This window comes from Littorina saxatilis, linkage group LG17, assembly GCF_037325665.1.
Source record: "Littorina saxatilis isolate snail1 linkage group LG17, US_GU_Lsax_2.0, whole genome shotgun sequence".
Taxonomy (NCBI): domain Eukaryota; kingdom Metazoa; phylum Mollusca; class Gastropoda; order Littorinimorpha; family Littorinidae; genus Littorina; species Littorina saxatilis.
In genome coordinates, this window is record NC_090261.1 from 57,638,749 (window position 1) to 57,661,248 (window position 22,500).

The following is a 22,500-nucleotide window of genomic DNA, read 5'->3' on the forward strand; positions in this document are numbered from 1 at the left end:
CTAGCAATTTTCAAAGAATTAATTTTGCGGATTGTCTGTCAGACAATCGGACGGTGCTTTTTTTGTGCTTCTGACCTAACTTTTGAAATCTAAATAATAAATTGAGAGCTTGTTACACAACCATTCTTAAATCATAAAAGAAATCTTTTTTCATCAAGACAAGATCAGAACAATACGAAGTTTTGAAAGTTTAAAAAAAAGATAGCCCGGAAGCAGGGTCACGCAAGGTCGTGGTTCTCGTAGCAGACGACGCTGCCTGGCGCCAGTTCCTCTGAACCGTTAACCGCCACTGCTCTAGTTCGCAGCCGTTTCAATGTTGCATTTCAGATTCTAAGGTACACAATAACGTGCTATTGCAGATAAGCTTACAGAGATTTGCATTGAAATGACAAACTGGCGGCTAAATTGTGAAAAAAGGGAAACTGGATAACACGGGTTCACGATGGCTCAGAGGTAAGATAAACCACGCAAAAATAAATTCTTTGAAAATTGCTCGCTCTTTACGGAGGGCACCTAGAATGTTCTCAAGCGGTGAGTGTTTGAATGAAATGGTGTTTGTACTGTGTGTAAAAGCCTGACAGTATCTGTGATGGTTTACGGGAGGCTTACTGTGCCTTTAACATTGGATATATAAAGGGGGAGGTCATTGATAAATATGCAAAACAAAAGGTCCTAAAACTGACCCCTGGGGCACCCCACTCCTTGCAGGGTCTTTTGGAGAAGTTTTACAATTTAGAGAAACATACTTACTATGTTCTGTTAACAAGATAGGACTTGAACACTGTTGAATTTCTCACGTATAACTCGAGTTTCTGTAAAGGTAATGTGTGATCTACAAGATCAAAAGCTTTCCTGAGAGAGAAAGAGACAGAGAGAGAGAGAGGGGGGGGGGGAGAACAGACAGACATAGAGAGAGAGAGAGAGAGAGAGAGAGAGAGAGAGAGAGACAGAGAGAGAGAGAGAGAGAGAGAGAGAGAGAGAGAGATAGAGAGAGATAGAAACATAGGCTACAGAGACAGAGAGAGAGAGAGAGAGAGAGAGAGACAGAGAGAGAGAGAGAGAGAGAGAGAGATAGAGACATAGGCTACAGAGACAGAGAGAGAGAGACAGAGAGAGAGAGAGAGAGAGAGAGAGACAGACAGACAGACAGACAGACAGACAGACAGACAGACAGACAGACAGACAGACAGACAGACAGACAGACAGACAGACAGAAAGAGACAGAGAGATTATCTACATAGTTTAAATAATCTCAGGAGATATCTTCCTGACGATTGTTCCGTTGGGCTGACAGACATTGCTGAACACGAGCACACCTGTTTCACAGTGCATCCCGCTGTATCCAGGCAGACACGTGCACGTGTAAGTGTTGTTACCGTCCTCACATTTCGCTCCATTCTGACACGGGGCTGAACTGCAGTCAAACACGCCTTTGCACACATACAGAAAAAAAACCAAGAACATTGGTTGATTAAAATCAACAGAGGCCTAAGTTGTCTTAAAGTGAAAGAATAACAGCTATCGCGTTTTCAGAGTGGCGATAGGGTCGGATATTTTGACAAGAACAAGTATAATACGCCGTGTCTAACAGAATAGCAATATGATGAGCTTATGTTCAAGCAACTTTTGTTGCAGGTTTACGTGTGTGGCAAAGTATTAAAATAAAGTTACGGAATTGTATAGAGGAGGCAGGCTGTGCATGCACTGAAAAAGGAGAGACCTATATAAAGAATGTCTGTGTAGAAAGAAGGTATGAAACTTCAAGTAAATATGTAGGCAAGGAAACATTCGTGAAAAGAAGTGGTAAGTGCGTGTTAAAGAAGAAATTGTGATAGCTAACTGTATGGGAGAGACGTTTCAGGCAAAGAAATGTGTGGCTTGGATTTCTTTTCAAGCACTTATGCTAGACAAGTGATGTAGACAAGTGTCTAGCTCCTGAAGCAAGAGGATAAAGGAAAGTCGGTTCAGTAAAGCGTGGTCGATCGGAGTAAAGAAGCGTGGTTGACAGACACGCGGATGGAGTCTTTCTAGAGTCAGTCTTGGAACCTTAAACCATCAGTGTTTTGAAAAAGATGTCCTCAAGACGATGGCTCATTTCAATACAAATCAAAATGCCAATACCAAGTGTCTAGCTCCTGAAGCAAGAGGATACAGGAAAGTCGGTTCAGTGAAGAGTGGTCGATCGGAGTAATGCAGCGTGGTTGACAGACACGCGGATGGAGTCTTTCTAGAGTCAGTCTTCAGTGTTTTGAAAAGATGTCCTCAAGACGATGGCTCATATCAATACAAATCAAAATTCCAATACCAAAAGAACAATTGATACTTTACCAGATAAGAATAATATTACTGTTTTGTGTGCTGTGTACAGTAATAGTGACAAGTCCTTGGCTGAAAACACAGCGCTGTTTCATCAGATTCAGAAATTTATATAAGACAGCAAACGTTTTTGTTAATACCATATGTTTAGTCATTTTGTTATTAGAGCATTGAATTGATCTATAGTGGATATTCTCTCTCTCTCTCTCTCTCTCTCTCTCTCTCTCTCTCTCTCTCTCTCTCTCTCTCTCTCTCTCTCTCTCTCTCTCTCTCTCTCTCTCTCTCTCTCTCTCTCTCTTTCTCTCTCTCTCTGTATCTGATTGTCCTCTGTCTCTATGTGTGTGTGTGTGTGTGTGTGTGTGTGTGTGTGTGTGTGTGTGTGTGTGTGTGTGTGTGTGTGATTTCCGTACCACTGTTGCTATAGTTAACTTATCGTTGTTGTTCTTGTTTTCATTTGTTTTCATTTGTTTCAATATCATGCATTTAGAATATCGTCCGCCACATTACTCGTTTGTTTCTAAGAGCACATGTGTAAGTTTATCTTGTTGTGCTCCCTTATTATAACTTTCAATTACGGCTTTGTATTTATGCAACTGAATAACAAGTCGCGTAAGGCGAAATTACTACATTTAGGCAAGCTGGCGAACATACGGGACGAAACTGAACGCACTGTATTTTTTCACCAAGACAGTCCAGTTTTGTCAATCCCCGCGTGAAGGAAATCGCTCACCTCCCACGTGCAAAAAGTAGTGATATTGACACGCCAGATTAGCGCGGTAGCGTATTGTGCTAAGCAGGAAAGCGCGCTTTTCTGTATTCTTGTTAACTTTCTGAGCTTGTTTTGAATACAACCTATCATATCTATATGTTTTTGGAATCAGGAAATGATAAAGAATAAGATGAAATCATTTTTGGATCGATTTTTTAAAGTTTAATCGAAAGACTAATTAATCTATTTTCGTTAATTGTGATCACATTTTAAGAGTAAACATGACATATGTATATATTTTTAGATTCAAATTGTGATGAAGATTACGATGCAATCAATTTTAAATCTGTTTGCAAAAAATCGATTTTAATGACAACTTTAATGAGCAAACTCAATTAATTTTTAAGCCTCCAAGCTGAAATGCAATACCAAAGTCCGGGCTTCGTCGAAGATTACTTGACCAAAATTTCAACCAATTTGGTTGAAAAATGAGAGCATGACAGTGCCGCCTCAACTTTCACGAAACGCCGGATATGACGTCATCAAAGACATTTATTAAAAAAATGAAAAAACCATCTGGAGATACCATACTCAGGATCTGTCATGTCAAGTTTCATGAAGATCGGTCCAGTAGTTTTCTCTGAATCGCTCAATACACACACACACATACACACACACACACACACACACACACACACACACACACACACACACACACACACACACACACACACACACACACACACAGCACGACCCTCGTCTCGATTCCCCCCTCTACGTTAAAACATTTACTGATTTAGTCAAAACTTGACTAAATGTAAAAAAAACCCTGTTTAAACCAATACCAAAAGAAGCCCTGTGATGATGTACAGATTTGTTTTCCAAGCTCGATTAGTTGAAACATTTGTCATGCGACCAAGTGACAAATCTGAATAGCAGGTACTCTTAACTTGCCAAGATACACTGAAAACAGTAGGACATTACGCTGGACTCTTAGAATTAGAATATAACCCTCTTATCCACGCAATCCGAAACATCTTTAAATTTACAATGGCAAACCCCTACTCAACAAACTAGATAAAATAAGATGTTTGGTGGCTTATTGTCAGACCAGCTTTTTTTGTCTGTCCAAGGAGAGCATATATACGAGCGTAGTCCGACGTTTTGTCCCCGGACCACCTTTATCGACTGTGGCCGGAGGCCGAGGTGGATAAAAATGTAATGAAGCAGGTGATTTGCTCCCCGAGGACCGACACAAAACCTGGTCTGGCAAGAAGCCACAAACACCGTTTTTGTCAGACAGTTTGCGAACCCAGTTATTAAAATATAATTCCGGGGCCCCAAAGCGCGTCAGGAGTTGAACCGTTCGCGTCATATTATATTAGTATGTAACGTCAAACGTAAACTTTGCGTCGTTTTTCTTCCCGTTTAGAATGCACGGAGCTGCCATCGAATTTTCTAGTCTAGTAAGTTTTGAGCATGTGCCTTTCCTTTAAAATGTTTTCAGACTTTTCGTTGTGCGTATTTCGATTGCGCAGATTAATTGCAAATTGATTATAAATCGTCGCGGTAATTTTCAACATTGATTGGGTCTTCGAGAGTTAATGTTTACAATCGTTGTCCGCGGAAACACGAATCCAAAGCTGCGATGGGTCCCCATATCTTCTTCTTTAGCGTTCCAGAATTGTCTGGTAACGTGTGAGCTCGTTTGCCCATTTGGGTCCCCCACACTAGTCAGCTTCACTCCGCTTTCGTTGAGTATGCATGCTGGGTATTTTCGTGTTTCCATAACCCACCGAACTCTGACATGGATTACAGGATCTTTTCCGTGCGCACTTGGTCTGGTGCTTGCGTGTACACACGAAGGGGGTTAAGTCACTAGCAGGTCTGCACATAAGTTGACCTGGGAGATCGGACAAATCTCCACTCTTAACCCACCAGGCGGCATCGACCGGGATTCGAACTCACGACCTCCCGATTAGGAGGCCGACGTCTTACCACCACGCCACTGCGCCCGTCGGTCCCCATATCAAACAAACAGCCTGACTGGCTTTGACGATCCATATTTCACCTGAAACTTAACCCCGTTCACTTCTTGGAGCTGCCAGCGAATGCACAAAGGAACACTCGTTAATGATGCAACATCCCTTCGAATTAGTGTCTTATGGACAATTCTGTCCAGAAACCGTGACGATAAAGGCGGTAACTGGAATAGCAAACATGTTTTTTGAGTTAGCTCTACACACCGAAAAAGAAAAACAATCGCCAAGTCGCATAAAGCAAAATCAACACATTTTGTCAATCCGTGGGCCTTACAGAATGAAAGTAAACATAGTGCCTTTTTCCAGCCAGACTGGTAATTCATGTATAGGCCCGCCGAAACCACCGAGGCAGCGCTGACACATTGTCCTAATAACACAAGCCAGATGAACCTATAATGTATGAAACGGATGTTCTTGATTTTATTTTTAGCTTTTTTTCAATCCAAACATAACGTAAGTATATATTTTTGGATTCAGGAGACGATAAAGAATACAATTACATCATTATTAAATCTAGAAGAAAAATTCGATTTCCATCACAACTCATCTGAAACTAATTAATTGATTGTAAGCTTCTGAGCGGAATTTCAATCCCTGTTTCGGACTGAGTCAGAGATTGTTTGATCAATATTCTAATCTATTTTAATGCGGCCTCAACTTTTGTAACAAGCCGGATATCACGTCATCAAAGACCTTTAGCGAAAACAATCTCTATTAGGATATTAATAAGAAGAACTAACTGCACAGTTTCGTTAATATCTGTCTGGTAGTACTCTAGGAATCGCTGTGTACGATCAGCAGTATCTTAACCCCTTGACTGCCTTAGGACGGGTATACCCGTCCTGCACTTGTGCATTATTTCCATGATTAGATACTAAAAACAGATTCTTGGTTGAATTTCCTTTAAAAATAACATAGGTTTTACTTTCCTACCTACTGCCAGTTTGGAGCTAGAATTGTTTGTGAATTATTACACCCCGAACTCCAATATTCCCTGGCAGTCAGGAAGTTTTGATTGGCAGCGAAAGGGTTAAGGTAATGTAAGTCTGCACGTACGTAGATTAGGAGAATGAACGCAGATGGAATTTTCATGACCATGCACGGGTATGCACATCTCTGTGTTGCTGCACGGTCTGCGCAAACAGCCATGGCCCGAGTGCTGAAACACATGCAAAAGAGAAACTGCACAACATTTCAGCGACACTTTGTGTACCCCAACTAAACAATTCTTACACGTGTCTTTACATTTAAACTTTATTAAAATACCCGACAAAGACATAAAGTACCGTTTAAAAACAAATCGACAAAATCTCAGAATAGGCCAACTTTAGCATTTTTTACAGTTGAAATTTCTGTCGATTATTTGTACCCAGTTAGTTATCTTGCCTACTTGTTATGGTACGCCATTCATAATGATGCGTGTGTCAACCTTGCTAGTGGTCGTACACAGAGGTTCTCGCGTAAGTTTGAGAGTTTTCAGTGCACAAAGTACTGTCTTTCGGCAATAAACCGAGTGTATTACTTTCAAAGTTCCAAAGAAGCTTTTGCCTGCAAGAGATACTTCAAGTCAAATTTCTAAATAGTAGAAGAATTTGTTCAGTTGTTATATGCACATTTCCAAAAACATGGACGCACATTTTTGCTTCTATCTTCACTACAAACACTACACTAAAATCCTTCTAAATCCTACTTACCAACCCAGTCCCAGACGCCATTTCCTCTCTCCATCCTTCCAACAACTCTTCCTCTCCTCCGGTATTCACGTGCAAAACACAGTTGTGACCTTCAGCGTTGTCTGCACTGTGAAACGAATATCGCGCGCACTGTGCTATGTACCAACACAGGCGTTGACACTGGTAGTGATTGTGTACGTTGAACGTAGATATGACGTCAGGCTGTTGTAGAGGGTTTATTTGCATGCATCCTACAAATGTATTTGTTCTGAGCACAAAACACAAAACAGCCACGCGACCGAGTAGGGCGAGGTTTAGAAAAGCCATGATGAATAAGTTTACGTAAGTACCTGCAACGATATTGTGTTTTTGTTGTAAGTTCTTGTTTTGTTTCGGTTGGTGTTGTTGTTGGGGATGTTGTCGGTGCCGTCGTCGATGTCTCTCTATGGTTATCATGAAAAGATCATCCTCTCCGATAACCAAGGAATTCAAAAATTTCTGAAAACTGAATGAGATAGTCTAGTTGCCAAAAACAAATGTCATATTTTAGATGCAGAACGTATTTAACTTTCTCCGAAATATTCAAAGCAGGCATGCGTGTGCAAAATATCCTTCATCGAGTCTCTGGCGCAATGCATATTTATATATCTATATATCTATATGTCCTTTGTCGTCGACGCAGATAATTATAACACTTACTTGAAATTCCTTCTCTTAAATGCTGAACGTATAACAAACTCGACTGTGACCCACCGAGCGTCCTGAAACTAAATGTTCACAATTACAAGAAACGTGAAAGTGTAGAACTTATGTAGACCGCTCCGATAGTTCTCGCTTAGCCCCGCCCACTTAAACTTAGCAAAACAATTCTTTCTTTCTTTGGTGTTTAACGTCGTTTTCAACCACGAAGGTTATATCGCGACGGGGAAAGGGGGGGGGGGGAGGGGAGATGAGATATAGCCACTTGTTAATTGTTTCTTGTTCACAAAAGCACTAATCAAAAAATTGCTCCAGGGGCTTGCAACGTAGTACAATATATTACCTTTACTGGGAGAATGCAAGTTTCCAGTACAAAGGACTTAACATTTCTTACATACTGCTTGACTAAAATCTTTACAAACATTGACTATATAGCAAAACATTTATTGCAACCGATTTCGTATCCCAACTAAAAGGTTAATTCCCGTGTAATTGCATTCAAACGTTCTATGTCATTAAAGGCGCTTCACTTGGCTATATGGCACACTTTTAAGATCAAAGATTTCCTTTACTGGGGTCACTTGACCGCTGCTCAAATAAGGTATCCACTAAATCGACCTGACTGTCATGAAGTGGAATATGCGAATAAAGAAGTTATTTTCTATTACTACGTGCTCTGCCCTATCTAGTTAAACTGACTCTTTCACTCTTCGCACTACACACTTCATACACAGAATCTGGGAGGATACAGACTTATTATTTCCTCACAAATAACAATACAAATCTTCACAACAATACAGCAATACCAATCACCACTCACGAACGCACAGTGATATTGCAATCACTCAATACATGTGAGTACATAGTATAACAATCTTCCTTAACCATACTATCTCAATATTAGGTTATTCCACAAGAGAGGATGTTGACAGACAGTCACGAGTTCGTAGTTTTCACTTCATGCCGTCCTTTACACACTCTTGTGCCACTGTAATCCATGCAGATACCGTTTTCCATATCTCACGTTCCTCCCCGAGAAACACTACTTCGCCCTTAGCGAAAAGTACCGGTTCGTCTCAACGTCCAGTGTTGATGGGGACTCCACCGTCCATCCACCTTCGCCGATGTGACTTCTTGTCCTGACATCGTCACGAACTCTCTAGTGTGGGTTCCAAACCCCGGACACCGTCATGGAAACTCCTAAAGAATTAACCCAAGTCTTAATATAACATTCTCTTAAACCAACTCTTCTTTCTAAACAGTCGTGTATCACCTCTCTCGTTCATTCTTCCTTTCTACATTCACATTCCAAACTAAACATTACACACGTTCTTCTGACATCATTTCATGTATGTCATTCCGTCCACAATCAATATCCAAGCTATACTAACCCATGGATCACTTAATCCATTCATGACACTACCATACATAGCATCAACATCTTAACATAACATAAATGTGTAACAACATTTATTTTCAAGAAATTACCCAACACAAACGTAATACAATCTCAACGAGAATCCTCTTAAAAACTTCACACTAGAATTTAGTGCACTTTGCATACACTAACATTTTACATTCCAGCTATGTATTCAAGCTTCAATATTATACAACATAATAACTCATTTACCTTAAGAGACCCATCTCAAGAAGGAGTTCTTGTTCCCAGAACAAGACGACAAGCGTTAACCAACCTCCTTGGTTTCTAGTTTGAATCGCTGTGGCTCTCTCAGTCTCAAACCAGCTATATCTTTCAAACTCGTAAACAAAATTCTGTTAAGCTAGGGCTATTTCCTCGTGAATCACACGAAACCCGTGATATCGCTTCTAACCTGTCAACAATCCATTTTTTAGGGAGGTTACAAAACTCAACCTATCTCCAAATACCTTACTCACATCTTTGTGACACTGACAAGAACGCAAGGTATCAATTTAAAAATCGACACAAATTCAGAATAGGCACAACTTAGCAATTTTTACAAAGAAGGAGAAAGTCAAATCAAGTAGGTATCTACCCACGACAGATTGGTTTGTTTCGTAACCTTCTAGTTTTGTTGGTCTGGTCGATTTTGGGGGTACCTTTATTTTAGCGGCCAGCGAGTGACCCCTGTAAAAGAAATCTTTGATCCGAAAAGTGTGCCAGATAGCCCAGATGGTTGCCGTAAGTGGCATGGCAAGTTTGAATGAAATGACACGAAAAAGAATCCTTTTGTTGGGGTGCGAACATTGTCGCGACGATTATTTTGCTAAGTTTAGACTGGCAACGATCTTCACCGGTGACGTACCTCACTTGCGATGCCTCTCTATTTTGCAATTCAGTGCTTTTGTGAGAATAGAAGCTTGTGAAAATGTTATGGTGGATAAAGTTGGAGGGTATGGGCTACAAGGCTGCAATTTTCTGATTGGTGACACTTCAGGGGTTGATTGACAGGTCGAAGGGAACTATTGATCGGCTCCGCCTTACACTCTACTATTTCCGTGTGTGTGTGTGTGTGTGTGTGTGTGTGTGTGTGTGTGTGTGTGTGTGTGTGTGTGTTGGTGTGTGTTGGTGTGTGTTGGTGTGTGCGTGGGGGTGTGTGTGTGTGTGTGTGTGTGTGTGTGTGTGTGTGTGTGTGTGTGTGTGTGTGTGTGTGTGTGTGTGTGTGTGTGTGTGTAATGCCGGTTTAACGAAACAAAAAAGTCGCCTGAAACGAGCTATCTCATTCGGCCTTGTCGATTTCGTACAAACACCACACTGACCCCCCTTTTCTCCTTCAAATATGTCTATATCTTTAATGTGACCTGGAAGCACATTTCAGTCTCGGGTATGTAAATATATATCGAACGCAAAAGCTGGTTTCAGGGCGAGATCGGATATCATTACACCGCCAGGCAAGTGACACAGTCATCAATTTCAAAACGCTTGCACTGCAGCATCATCAAAAAAAGATGTGCTGTTTTGTTTCAGCCAACGCTCGACTAGTTGTTATAGCGTCAAACAAGCATCAAACCTCCGGAATCGGTCGACAAAGATAAAAGAGATGACAATTAGTATGCTCCCCTCGGACAGATAAAACAAGTCGCGTAAGGCGAAAATACAACATTTAGTCAAGTAGCTGTCGAACTCACAGAATGAACGCAATGCAACGCAGCAAGACCGTATACTCGTAGCATCGTCAGTCCACCGCTCACGGAAAGGCAGTGAAATTGACAAGAAGAGCGGGGTAGTACTTGCGCTGAGAAGGATAGCACGCTTTTCTGTACCTCTCTTCGTTTTAACTTTCTGAGCGTGTTTTTAATCCAAACATATCATATCTATATGTTTTTGGAATCAGGAACCGACAAGGAATAAGATGAAAGTGTTTTTAAATTGATTTCGAAAATTTAATTTTCATATTAATTTTTATATATTTAATTTTCAGAGCTTGTTTTTAATCCAAATATAATATATTTATATGTTTTTGGAATCAACAAATGATGGAGCATAAGATGAATGTAAATTTGGATCGTTTTATAAAAAACATATTCTTTTTACAATTTTCAGTTTTTTAATGACCAAAGTCCTTAATTAATTTTTCAGCCACCACGCTGAAATGCAATACCGAAGTCCGGGCTTCGTCGAAGATTATTTGACCAAAATTTCAACCAATTTGGTTGAAAAATGAGGGCGTGACAGTGCCGCCTCAACTTTCACGAAAAGCCGGATATGACGTCATCAAAGACATTTATCAAAAAAATGAAAAAAACGTATGAGGATTTCATACCCAGGAACTCTCATGTCAAATTTCATAAAGATCGGTCCAGTAGTTTAGTCTGAATCGCTCTACACACACACAGAGACAGACACATACACACACACACACGCACGCACATACACCACGACCCTCGTCTCGATTCCCCCCTCTACGTTAAAACATTTAGTCAAAACTTGACTAAATGTAAAAAGCGGGTCTGACAACCAGCCAACAAACATCTATATAACCACCTCCCAACGTATCCCAATGTCCAATACGGGAAGACATTGGACAACGATTTTTTAAGACGGCTGCTGTGTTGTGAGTTGGCATAAAAACACTTGGATTTCATAGACTAAAAATAAAACGGTTTGTTATTGTAATAGATCATGAATTTTTTACTGAACCATGTGCACCTCTTTGTAAAGAGTGTGAATTCATACCGAATTGATAAGCAAAATGGGCCAATTGCGGCTGAACTTTGATAAAATCGCCTTCAAGGTGTTTCGTTAGACAATATACGATGAAGCTATATAAGAACTTGAGTCACACACACAAACACACACACAAACACATACACACACACACACACACACACACACACAGAGACAGACACATACACACACACACACATTCACACGCATACACTGATACACGCACATCATCGCATAAGCAAATACATACACGCACAAGAAAAATGTTCATTCAAAATGAACAGGCGTCCATGTTATTTTGATGACAAACATGTATTGATACAGTTTGTTGTATAATTTTGCAAGTGAATATGTGTTTATTGGCTGCATGTTTCACTAAAACGCAGTAAAATAAAAACTTTTTCGTTGCTTTTGTTGTTTCCTTTGATTGCAACCAAATGACTGAAAATTAAGTGGAAGACACTTTGAGATATAAGGAATCGGATAGGCCATGACACGAGAAGGTGTAGAAATCTGCTTGCAGACAGCTTTAACATGACATCACATATTGATATATTTTTTAAAGTTTTTGCATATTACCCCATTTTTGAGGTCACGTTTTAACTTTGGTTAAGTGTTTGCCCACAACTGACATTAGATTACATTTAAACATTTTACATTATTTTTCTAGCACATGTTCATGTTAGTCTGCGCCATCCATTGATCACAGAACATCCACATAGGAAGAAAAGGTGTTTGACTACTGAAATAAAAATGTTTAGAGAAATGTAGAAAGAGGTGAACAAAATGCAAGATGATTTGGTATGGAATTTAGTTGTATACGTGAATGAGGTGTGAAACGTATGCAGAAAGGAAGTTGTTTATTTGCGATGAAAGAAAATAGATATAATAACTTCATACTGTAGTAAAAAAAACAAAACAAAACAAAAACAACCAGTAATCAGCCAATCAATTTCAAATGTTCATTCAACAGTAACCATATACATTCGACAATGGTCCTCTGTAAATAAAAATTAAAAACAAATCTGCTTGGACAGAATTGTTGTTATTTTTGGGAATAAGAAAATATCAACTATCTTGAGATGCATCCTCTTGCACAAAAATAATGCAAGTTAAGGAGTTACGTCCATATGCGTAAAAAGTTAAGATGAATATATGGATCAACAATTACCTCCCCTACTTGCATTATATTTGGGCAAAGCTACAGGAATAGTGTAATGATATTTTAAAATAATTGTCACATTGCCTTAAACATTTGGATTTTGACATGGAGTATTTTACGTAATGTGTACATTTTAGACATGGCAACTGAAGGAAAAAAAAGTGGAGAAAAAAAACCTAACATTTTGTGGGACAAATTTTGTAAGTTGGGTGACGAAACCATGTAAACTTTTCCTTCACAACAGACAAAATTAAGAGGTTTTTCTTTTAACAAACACAAAGAAATATGTCTTTACCTTCGAACAAGCACAGAAAGTATGTGTTTTTGTTCATAAGACCATACATTTTGTTGTTGTGGAGATATGGATTCAACTGCAGAAAATGTGAAACTTTGCTAACAATTCCCATACCTGACATTTTAAAAGTCTAAAAAGTGCCTCCCACTAGCTTGTCACCAAATAAACAAAGTAGGTTGTAACAAAATTGCAGATTAATAAAAAATAGTTCAATCAATAGTATATGTCACACCTGACATTAAACTAGTAATTTCCATCACTATCCTTTTCAGGCATTAAAAATAGTTCAAAGCAGCTATAGCCCCACATGGAAGTAAGAGGCTCATTCACAAGCTAGTTAAAAGCTTTTCATTCTTTTTGTTTTTCTCAAAAGAAAGTTCATAGTATGACAACAGTATTCACAGCAGGCAGTTTTAAATCACTCAAGGGTCATTCTCAAGGTGTGTTCACGAAATACATTGTAATTTTAAACAGAGACAATTATCAGTTCACGCTTGAAGATGATTTTACTGACCAAGTTTCTCCCCATATATTTCATAACCCTGCAGGTGAAAATGGGAATACCAGCACAGAATGACTGTCAGTGAACATTTAATACCAACACTTCAAACTACATCAATGAAAATCAAAAAGTGGAAAAACTCATACTCTGATAATTGTTGTCCAAGTGTTTCAAACTACATCACTCATCATAAAACAGAAGCTGTGACTTGGATTTAGATAAAAATCAACACGCGGAAAAACTCATACTCTGATAATTGTTGTCTAAGTGTTTGTGTGGTTAAAAAAACAAACGTACCTGATCCTGAATAAAATCAGAGCAACCCATATGATCATTAAAATGTAACCATTCACTGGTCCATAGGTATACTCTTTTCAAAAAGGAGATGGGTATGGAAGAGGCAGTGCTTCTGTTAGTGATTCAAAGTGCCAGACAACCCATCCTAGTGCTGTGAAATGGATATAAATTATATATATATTCAATATTTCATGGAAGCTTACTAATATTTGCATGCAAACATACTGTGACAGTACTAATACAGTAAAAGCATTATTGAGGGTGAACAGCCTGCTTTACTTGGTTTCAGTGAGGAGTAACAATACTAACAATAACAATAACATGCCTAAGTTGTGAAATGTAAGTACTTAACCCCCCCCCCCCCCCCGGACACTGGCAAAATTCCAGCAGAATGTCCCCCACCTTCGCTGACGATTATCCACAGTTTATACAGGAAGTGTGCAGGTAGGTTGTCTGCCTCTGTGTCGGTTTTACCTCCGCGGTGTAGACGAAAAACTTTTCCACTTCTGCCACAGGGCGAAAAGTCTCGTTTTGGCACTTTAACTTGGCATATAACATCAAACATCACGTTAATCAACTGAATTGTGTGGCATTATACCTATGCGATTCATGTCACATTAGAAAAACTGCCGTAACGCAATAAAATTCCTGAGATGTTAGTATTATGCATAACACGGTAAAACATCGAGTTTTGGTGTCTGCGTTTTGGACGTTTTCGCTGGAGGGCTATTCACATCGTGTTAAACAAGTTGTCGCAGTGAGCAAAACACCAGATAACGTCTGGAATTATGACAAGTTATTGCAGTGACTTAAACTCGAAGTTAGCTGTTGGTTTTGATGTGTTTCACTGCGTTTTCGTCTTGCTTTTGTTTCATAATGTTGTTGCTGTTGTTGTTACTGTTGGGAGCTATACATCACATTTTTGTTCCCCCCAAAATTTATTCTTGATTAATATCAGGACGCAAACCATCCCCTTTACTTCACACACACACACACACACACACACACACACACACACACACACACACACACACACAATCTACTCCTCAGTTTGCAGCGTGGCTTCGACACGCGCGGTCTGCTGTAAAAGGCCCTAATAGAAATCACCCGCTAGGTACACGCGCACTCAAGTTAACCTCTGCTTTGACCTGTGGCTGTGTGCCAAGAGAGAGCAGAACACACACGCCGTAGACCAGATAAATAGGTGCTTGATTTTGGTATTTTGATTTTACATAACATTAAACCTTTCTTGGGGTTCATGGTCATGGCAACAGCCATAATAATATTATATCATGTATAATATTACATTTCAGCATATGTGAATTACATGTCATCATAACAAACTGTCATACATTTTTATTCCTCATCATTCTGATTGATCACAACCAAACCTACTATCAGTGGACACATCCAAATGCAAGCGCCTGTTCTTGACAAATTGCCACAGTGACTGATCTAAAAATATAGGTCCTTTGCCGCCACGGACACTGTTTGGCCTGTAGGTAAAATGTACAATGTATTTTCTGATTTGTGCACAAAAGCTTTTTTTCTTTTTTTCTTTTTTTTAACATAACAATGTTTAATGTTACTGTATGTTTGAAAGACCATGGTCACATTTGTAAAACAAATGTTAAATTAAAAAATAAATAACATTTTGGTTCATGATTTTTTCCTACACCTGTGCTAAAACTAAGAAGTAAAAATGTCGGTATATAAGTCACTCAAAAACTTCAAAGTATGAATGGTTAGAGTTTGTTGCGGTTGACCCTGCACAGTTCGACCTACGATGTTTTTGTTGAACAATTTTGTGAAAAAAAACAAAACAAAACAAAAGTAAGGGCAGTAACTCAAGACGTAAATGTGGCAGTGTCCCATAGGCAACCGCAGAGTTATCCTGTCCATAGGCAAGCGCTTACTTGATCCCAATTACTAGGCGTCTCCGGACGCCTAGAATAACACATGCACGCGGTCATATTGCACTCAAACGGCGCTCCTTTTGCAGCTTCAACCCCAGAGCGACAACAACAGCTCTGTTTACCTAAAAACAGCACACTGTGCTTTTGGTTGAATTTTTATTTTTTTCACAATGTATCACTGAAAACAGTTACAATGATACATTGATAGGCTTCCATTTGAAACTTCGAGGTTGTTATGGTCCATTGACGCCCGATCAACGCTACCGCCAAACTGGTCACTTCCACCATTCTCTCACGTCTTGACTATTGTAACTCTCTCTTGGCGGGTCTTCCCTCTTCTTCTATCTCTCGTCTCCAACGCATTCAAAATAGCTCTGCCCGTCTTGTCTTACGAAAGAACAAGTCGCGTAAGGCGAAAATACAACATTTAGTCAAGTAGCTGTCGAACTCACAGAATGAATCTGAACGCAATGCCATTTTTCCGCAAGACCGTATACTCGTAGCATCGTCAGTCCACCGCTCATGGCAAAGGCAGTGAAATTGACAAGAAGAGCGGGGTAGTAGTTGCGCTAAGAACACGGTGTGTCAACTGATTCCGTTCATCCACCGGATGTTTCCGTTCATCCGCAGGATGTGTCCGTTCATACAGCCCCATTTTTGTCACTTGCTTCGGGAAAAACGTTGTAGTAAGTCGTGTGGGCAGCGCGCTTGTGTGATATTGAAAGAATAAGGTAGCGAAATGGTTGGGCTATGTGTACGATAAGTACCAAGGTGCTAGTGAATCCTAATAATAACACACGCGGGCCGAACGTGGCAAAATTGCCTGATTTTTTAACATTTTCTTGTTTTTCTCGCTCTGTTATCGAATCTGACCCTTGATTTGCACATGATCACCAAAACCATTGCCTGTTACGACATTTCGCTTGAACAGAAGTTTATAGAAACCCATGGCTTTTGTACAATCACTTGTCTTTTGAAAACATACAGATTCCGTTCATACCCCATGTTTCCGTTCGTACAAAAGTGCATGTTTCCCTTCGTACGAAAAGCGTTTCCGTTCATACACATTCGTTAGATCAGAGTGAAACAGGCCCCCACTACAAGTTCTGTGTATTCCAATCGTCTTCAAATAGCACAAAGTACGAATGCGTGTGATATTTGACCTATGTGAACCATAAGATGAATTGAATTTGCAAAAAAACAGTTTTGTGTCCGTTCGTACTGATTTTGACGGGAAAATGTGTCTGTTCGTACCACTTTCATCAAATTGTTTCCCTTCGTACGCTTTTCATGACGTTTGTGATTTTTGGTAGAAAGCTTGTGCAATTAGCATTTTAATACCCCTAATTCGACTTATGTATAACCCATAATGCATGTTGTTCATGAGTGCAACAACACGCGACTGTGGCTTTTCTGGTGCAATACCATCCCTGTTTAAAATCTTACTGAAGAGCAAACATTTTGATAAGTGTGTCTTCTTCCAGTTTCCTTACACAATGTCATTTCAAAGATCTAAACTTATGTGAAACCTGTTCAAAATATGCTTTCTGCAAGCTAAACCTAGACATTCAGTCTTTTAGCATTTTCAGATTTTTAATGACCAAACATTTTTTTAATCATTTTTTAAGCTTTGAAGCTGAAATGCAATCCCATAGTACGGGGGTTGCCGGGCTAAAGTTTTAAAATCAATTTGATAAAAAAATAAGGGTGTGACAGTGCGGCCTCAACTTTTACAAAAAGTCGGATATGACGTCATCAAAGACATTTATAAAACATGTCGCGTAAGGCGAAAATACAACATTTAGTCAAGCTGTCAGAATGAAACTGAAGGCAATGCAATTTTTCAGCAAGACCGTATACTCGTAGCATCGTCAGTCCACCGCTCATGACAAAGGCAGTGAAATTGACAAGAAGAGCGGGGTAGTAGTAGTGCTGAGAAGGATAGCACGCTTTTCTGTACCATCTTCGTTTTAACTTTCTGAGCGTGTTTTTAATCCAAACATATCATATCTATATGTTTTTGGAATCAGGAACCGACAAGGAATAAGATGAAAGTGTTTTTAATTTGATTTCGACAATTTAATTTTGATAATAATTTGTATATTTTTAATTTTCAGAGCTTGTTTATAATCCAAATATAACATATTTATATGTTTTTAGAATGAGAAAATGATGAAGAATAAGATGAACGTAAATTTAGATCGTTTTATAAAAAATTTTTTTTTTACAATTTTCAGATTTTTAATGACCAAAGTCATTAATTAATTTTTAAGCCACCAATCTGAAATGCAATACCGAAGTCCGACCTTCGTCGAAGATTGCTTGGCCAAAATTTCAATCAATTTGATTGAAAAATGAGGGTGTGACAGTGCCGCCTCAACTTTTACAAAAAGCCGGATATGACGTCATCAAAAATATTTATCGAAAAAAATAAAAACACGTCCGGAGATATCAATCCCAGGAACTCTCATGTAAAATTTCATAAAGATCGGTCCAGTAGTTTCGCTCTACACACACACACACACACACACACACACACACACACACACACACACACACACACACACACACACACACACACACACACACACACACAAACCACGATCCTCGTTTCGATTCCCCATTTATGTTCAAACATTAAGTCAAAACTTGACTAAATGTAACAAGTCGCGTAAGGCGAAAATACAATATTTAGTCAAGTAGCTGTCGAACTCACAGAATGAAACTGAACGCAATGCCATTTTTCAGCAAGACCGTATACTCGTAGCATCGTCAGTCCACCGCTCATGGCAAAGGCAGTAAAATTGACAAGAAGAGCGGGGTAGTAGTTGCGCTAAGAAGGATAGCACGCTTTTCTGTACCTCTCTTTGTTTTAACTTTCTGAGCGTGTTTTTAATCCAAACATATCATATCTATATGTTTTTGGAATCAGGAACCGACAAGGAATAAGATGAAAGTGTTTTTAAATTGATTTCGACAATTTAATTTTGATAATAATTTTTATATATTTAATTTTCAGAGCTTGTTTTTAATCCAAATATAACATATTTATATGTTTTTGGAATCAGCAAATGATGGAGAATAAGATAAACGTAAATTTGGATCGTTTTATAAATTTTTATTTTTTTTAACAATTTTTAGATTTTTAATGACCAAAGTCATTAATTAATTTTTAAGCCACCAAGCTGAAATGCAATACCGAAGTCCGGGCTTCGTCGAAGATTACTTGACCAAAATTTCAACCAATTTGGTTGAAAAATGAGGGCGTGACAGTGCCGCCTCAACTTTCACGAAAAGCCGGATATGACGTCATCAAAGACATTTATCAAAAAAATGAAAAAAACGTTCGGGGATTTCATACCCAGGAACTCATGTCAAATTTCATAAAGATCGGTCCAGTAGTTTAGTCTGAATCGCTCTACACACACACACGCACACACAGACACACACACACACACACACACACACACACACACACACACACACACACACACACGCACATACACCACGACCCTCGTTTCGATTCCCCCTCGATGTTAAAATATTTAGTCAAAACTTGACTAAATATAAAAAGGACTGATAGAGCCTGGATAATGTTTTTTCTTGATTTGTCTAAATTCTGCTCATGATTATCACAGGTGAAGCAAATGGCATGATAGGAGTAACATACAAATGTACATGTTACTTAGTAGTTGCAGTGCTGCAAAGCAAGCACAACTGCACAAATCAATCTTCGTTCTTATCAAAACACACAGAAAGCTCCGTCACTGAACACATTACTGAAAAGGGTACGAAGGGAAACAATTTGATGAAAGTGGTACGAACGGACACATTTTCCCGTCAAAATCAGTACGAACGGACACAAAACTGTTTTTTGCAAATTCAATTCGTCTTATGGTTCACATATGTCCAATATCACACGCATTCGTACTTTGTGCTATTTAAAAACGATTGGAATACACAGAACTTGTAGTGGGGGCCTGTTTCACTCTGATCTAACGAATGTGTATGAACGGAAACGCTTTTCGTACGAAGGGAAACATGCACTTTTGTACGAACGGAAACATGGGGTATGAACGGAATCTGTATGTTTTCAAAAGACAAGTGATTGTACAAAAGCCATGGGTTTCTATAAACTTCTGTTCAAGCGAAATGTCGTAACAGGCAATGGTTTTGGTGATCATGTGCAAATCAAGGGTCAGATTCGATAACAGAGCGAGAAAAACAAGAAAATGTTAAAAAATCAGGCAATTTTGCCACGTTCGGCCCGCGTGTGTTATTATTAGGATTCACTAGCACCTTGGTACTTATCGTACACATAGCCCAACCATTTCGCTACCTTATTCTTTCAATATCACACAAGCGCGCTGCCCACACGACTTACCACAACGTTTTTCCCGAAGCACGTGACGAAAATGGGGCTGTATGAACGGACACATCCTGCGGATGAACGGAAACATCCGGTGGATGAACGGAATCAGTTGACACACCGTGAAGAAGGATAGCACGCTTTTCTGTACCTCTCTTTGTTTTAACTTTCTGAGCGTGTTTTTAATCCAAACATATCATATCTATATGTTTTTGGAATCAGGAACCGACAAGGAATAAGATGAAAGTGTTTTTAAATTGATTTCGACAATTTAATTTTGATAATAATTTTTATATATTTAATTTTCAGAGCTTGTTTTTAATCCAAATATAACATATTTATATGTTTTTGGAATCAGAAAATGATGGAGAATAAGATGAACGTAAATTTGGATCGTTTTATAAATTTTTATTTTTTTTTTACAATTTTCAGATTTTTAATGACCAAAGTCATTAATTATTTTTAAGCCACCAAGCTGAAATGCAAAACCGAAGTCCGGGCTTCGTCGAAGATTACTTGACCAAATTTCAACCAATTTGGTTGAAAAATGAGGGCGTGACAGTGCCGCCTCAACTTTCACGAAAAGCCGGATTTGACGTCATCAAAGACATTTATCAAAAAAATGAAAAAAACGTTCGGGGATTTCATACCCAGGAACTCTCATGTCAAATTTCATAAAGATCGGTCCAGTAGTTTATCCTGAATCGCTCTACACACACACACACACACACACACACACACACACACACACACACACACACACACGCACATACACCACGACCCTCGTCTCGATTCCCCCCTCTACGTTAAAACATTTAGTCAAAACTTGACTAAATGTAAAAAGAGAGACCATATCACCCCCCTCCTAAATCAGCTCCGCTGGTTGCCCGTTCCTGCCCGTATCACATACAAAATCAACACTCTCACCTACAAATGCCTCCATGGTCTCGCCCCTGCCTATCTCTCTGACTCTCTCTCTCTATATGTCCCTTCACGAGCACTCAGATCATCTGCCGACTCCCTTAAGCTCAACATCCCCCACACCAAACTCAAAACAGCAGGTCAACGCTCATTTTCTTTCCAAGCACCTAGCCAATGGAACACACTACCTCTCCCCCTCCGTCAACAACAGTCCCTCGAATCATTCAAATCTGCACTCAAGACATTCCTTTTTTCCAAATAATCCATGCATTCTACACTGCCCACCCCCATCCCACCCTGAATAACTGTACATATTTAAATGGTTGATGGTGTGTGTGTGTGTGTGTGTGTGTTAGTGACTTCGTGTCTCCTTGTGTGTGAATGAGTGTATGTGCGCCTTGAGTCGCCTGTTGGTGAGATATGTGCGCGTTACAAATATTCGTATTATTATTATTATTATTAAGCCCGACGAAGCGAAGCGACAGACAGACACACAAACACGCAGCAGTGGTGAGTCAATTTTAACATATTGATAATTCAATCTCTATTCGCAGATGATGATGAACCTGCTGGCAAAATTTAGGCTGAGGGAACTGTGGCATTTGTCACACTGGGAATTTCGGACTAAAGGGGTTCTAACTTGGGAGAGTCTAATAATGAAGATACGAGCTCTCTCTCTGTCACTGTCAGTCTTTCTTTCTATCTCTCTTTCTCTTTCGCTCCCTCTCTCTCTCCCCCTATCTCTCGCTTTATGTGTGTGTTTGTGTGTGTGTGTGTGTGTGTGTTTGTGTGTGTGTGAGTGTGTGTGTGTGTGTGTGTCCTGGTGTGTCCTGGTGTGTCTGTGTGTGTGTGTGTGCGTGTGTGAGTGTGTGTGTGCGTGTGCCTGCGTGCGTGTGTGTGTGTGTGTGTGTGTGTGTGTGTGTGTGTGTGTGTGTGCGTGTATTAGTGTGTGTGTGTGCGTGTGCGTGTGTGTGTGTGTGTGTATGTGTGTATATGGGCGTGTGTGTGTGTGTGTGTGTGTGTGTGTGTGTGTGTGTGTGTGTGTGTGTGTGTGTGTGTGTGTGTGTGTAATACCGGTGTAACGAAACAAAAACGTCGCCTGAAACCAGCTTTTCCATTCAGCCTTGTCGATCTCGTACAAAATCCATACTGAAACAACCCCCCAACCCCCAACCCCTCCCCATTCCAAAATACTGATCATCGACCTTGGGTACTTTACATTCATGGGGTCAAATTCGTTCTAAAAAAAAAAAGTGTAAACAAGCTATTCTAACTTAGAATTTTGCTTCATCGCAAAATTCTTCCGTACTCCTTCATGGAACGTGAAGTGAACCACTGTAAGTAGACCGGGAACAAATATTTCAGTCTCGGGTAAATATATCGAATGCAAAAGCTGGTTTCAGGGCGAAACCAAATATCGTTACACCGGTAGTGTGACGGCAAAAAAACCAG

General features: G+C 39.5%; 1 protein-coding gene across 1 annotated transcript in view; it reads right to left on the reverse strand.

Moving 5' to 3' along the window:
- LOC138953326 (fibropellin-1-like) overlaps positions 1-22,500 on the reverse strand; it is a 40,357-nt gene that overhangs the window by 13,468 nt on the left and 4,389 nt on the right. Inside the window, exons 2-4 of the mRNA XM_070325125.1 lie at positions 6,762-6,867; positions 6,124-6,226; positions 1,317-1,430 (exon numbers count right to left, since the gene is read on the reverse strand). Coding sequence (XP_070181226.1) covers positions 1,317-1,430; positions 6,124-6,226; positions 6,762-6,867 — 323 coding nt within the window. The remainder of the gene's footprint in view (positions 1-1,316; positions 1,431-6,123; positions 6,227-6,761; positions 6,868-22,500) is intronic.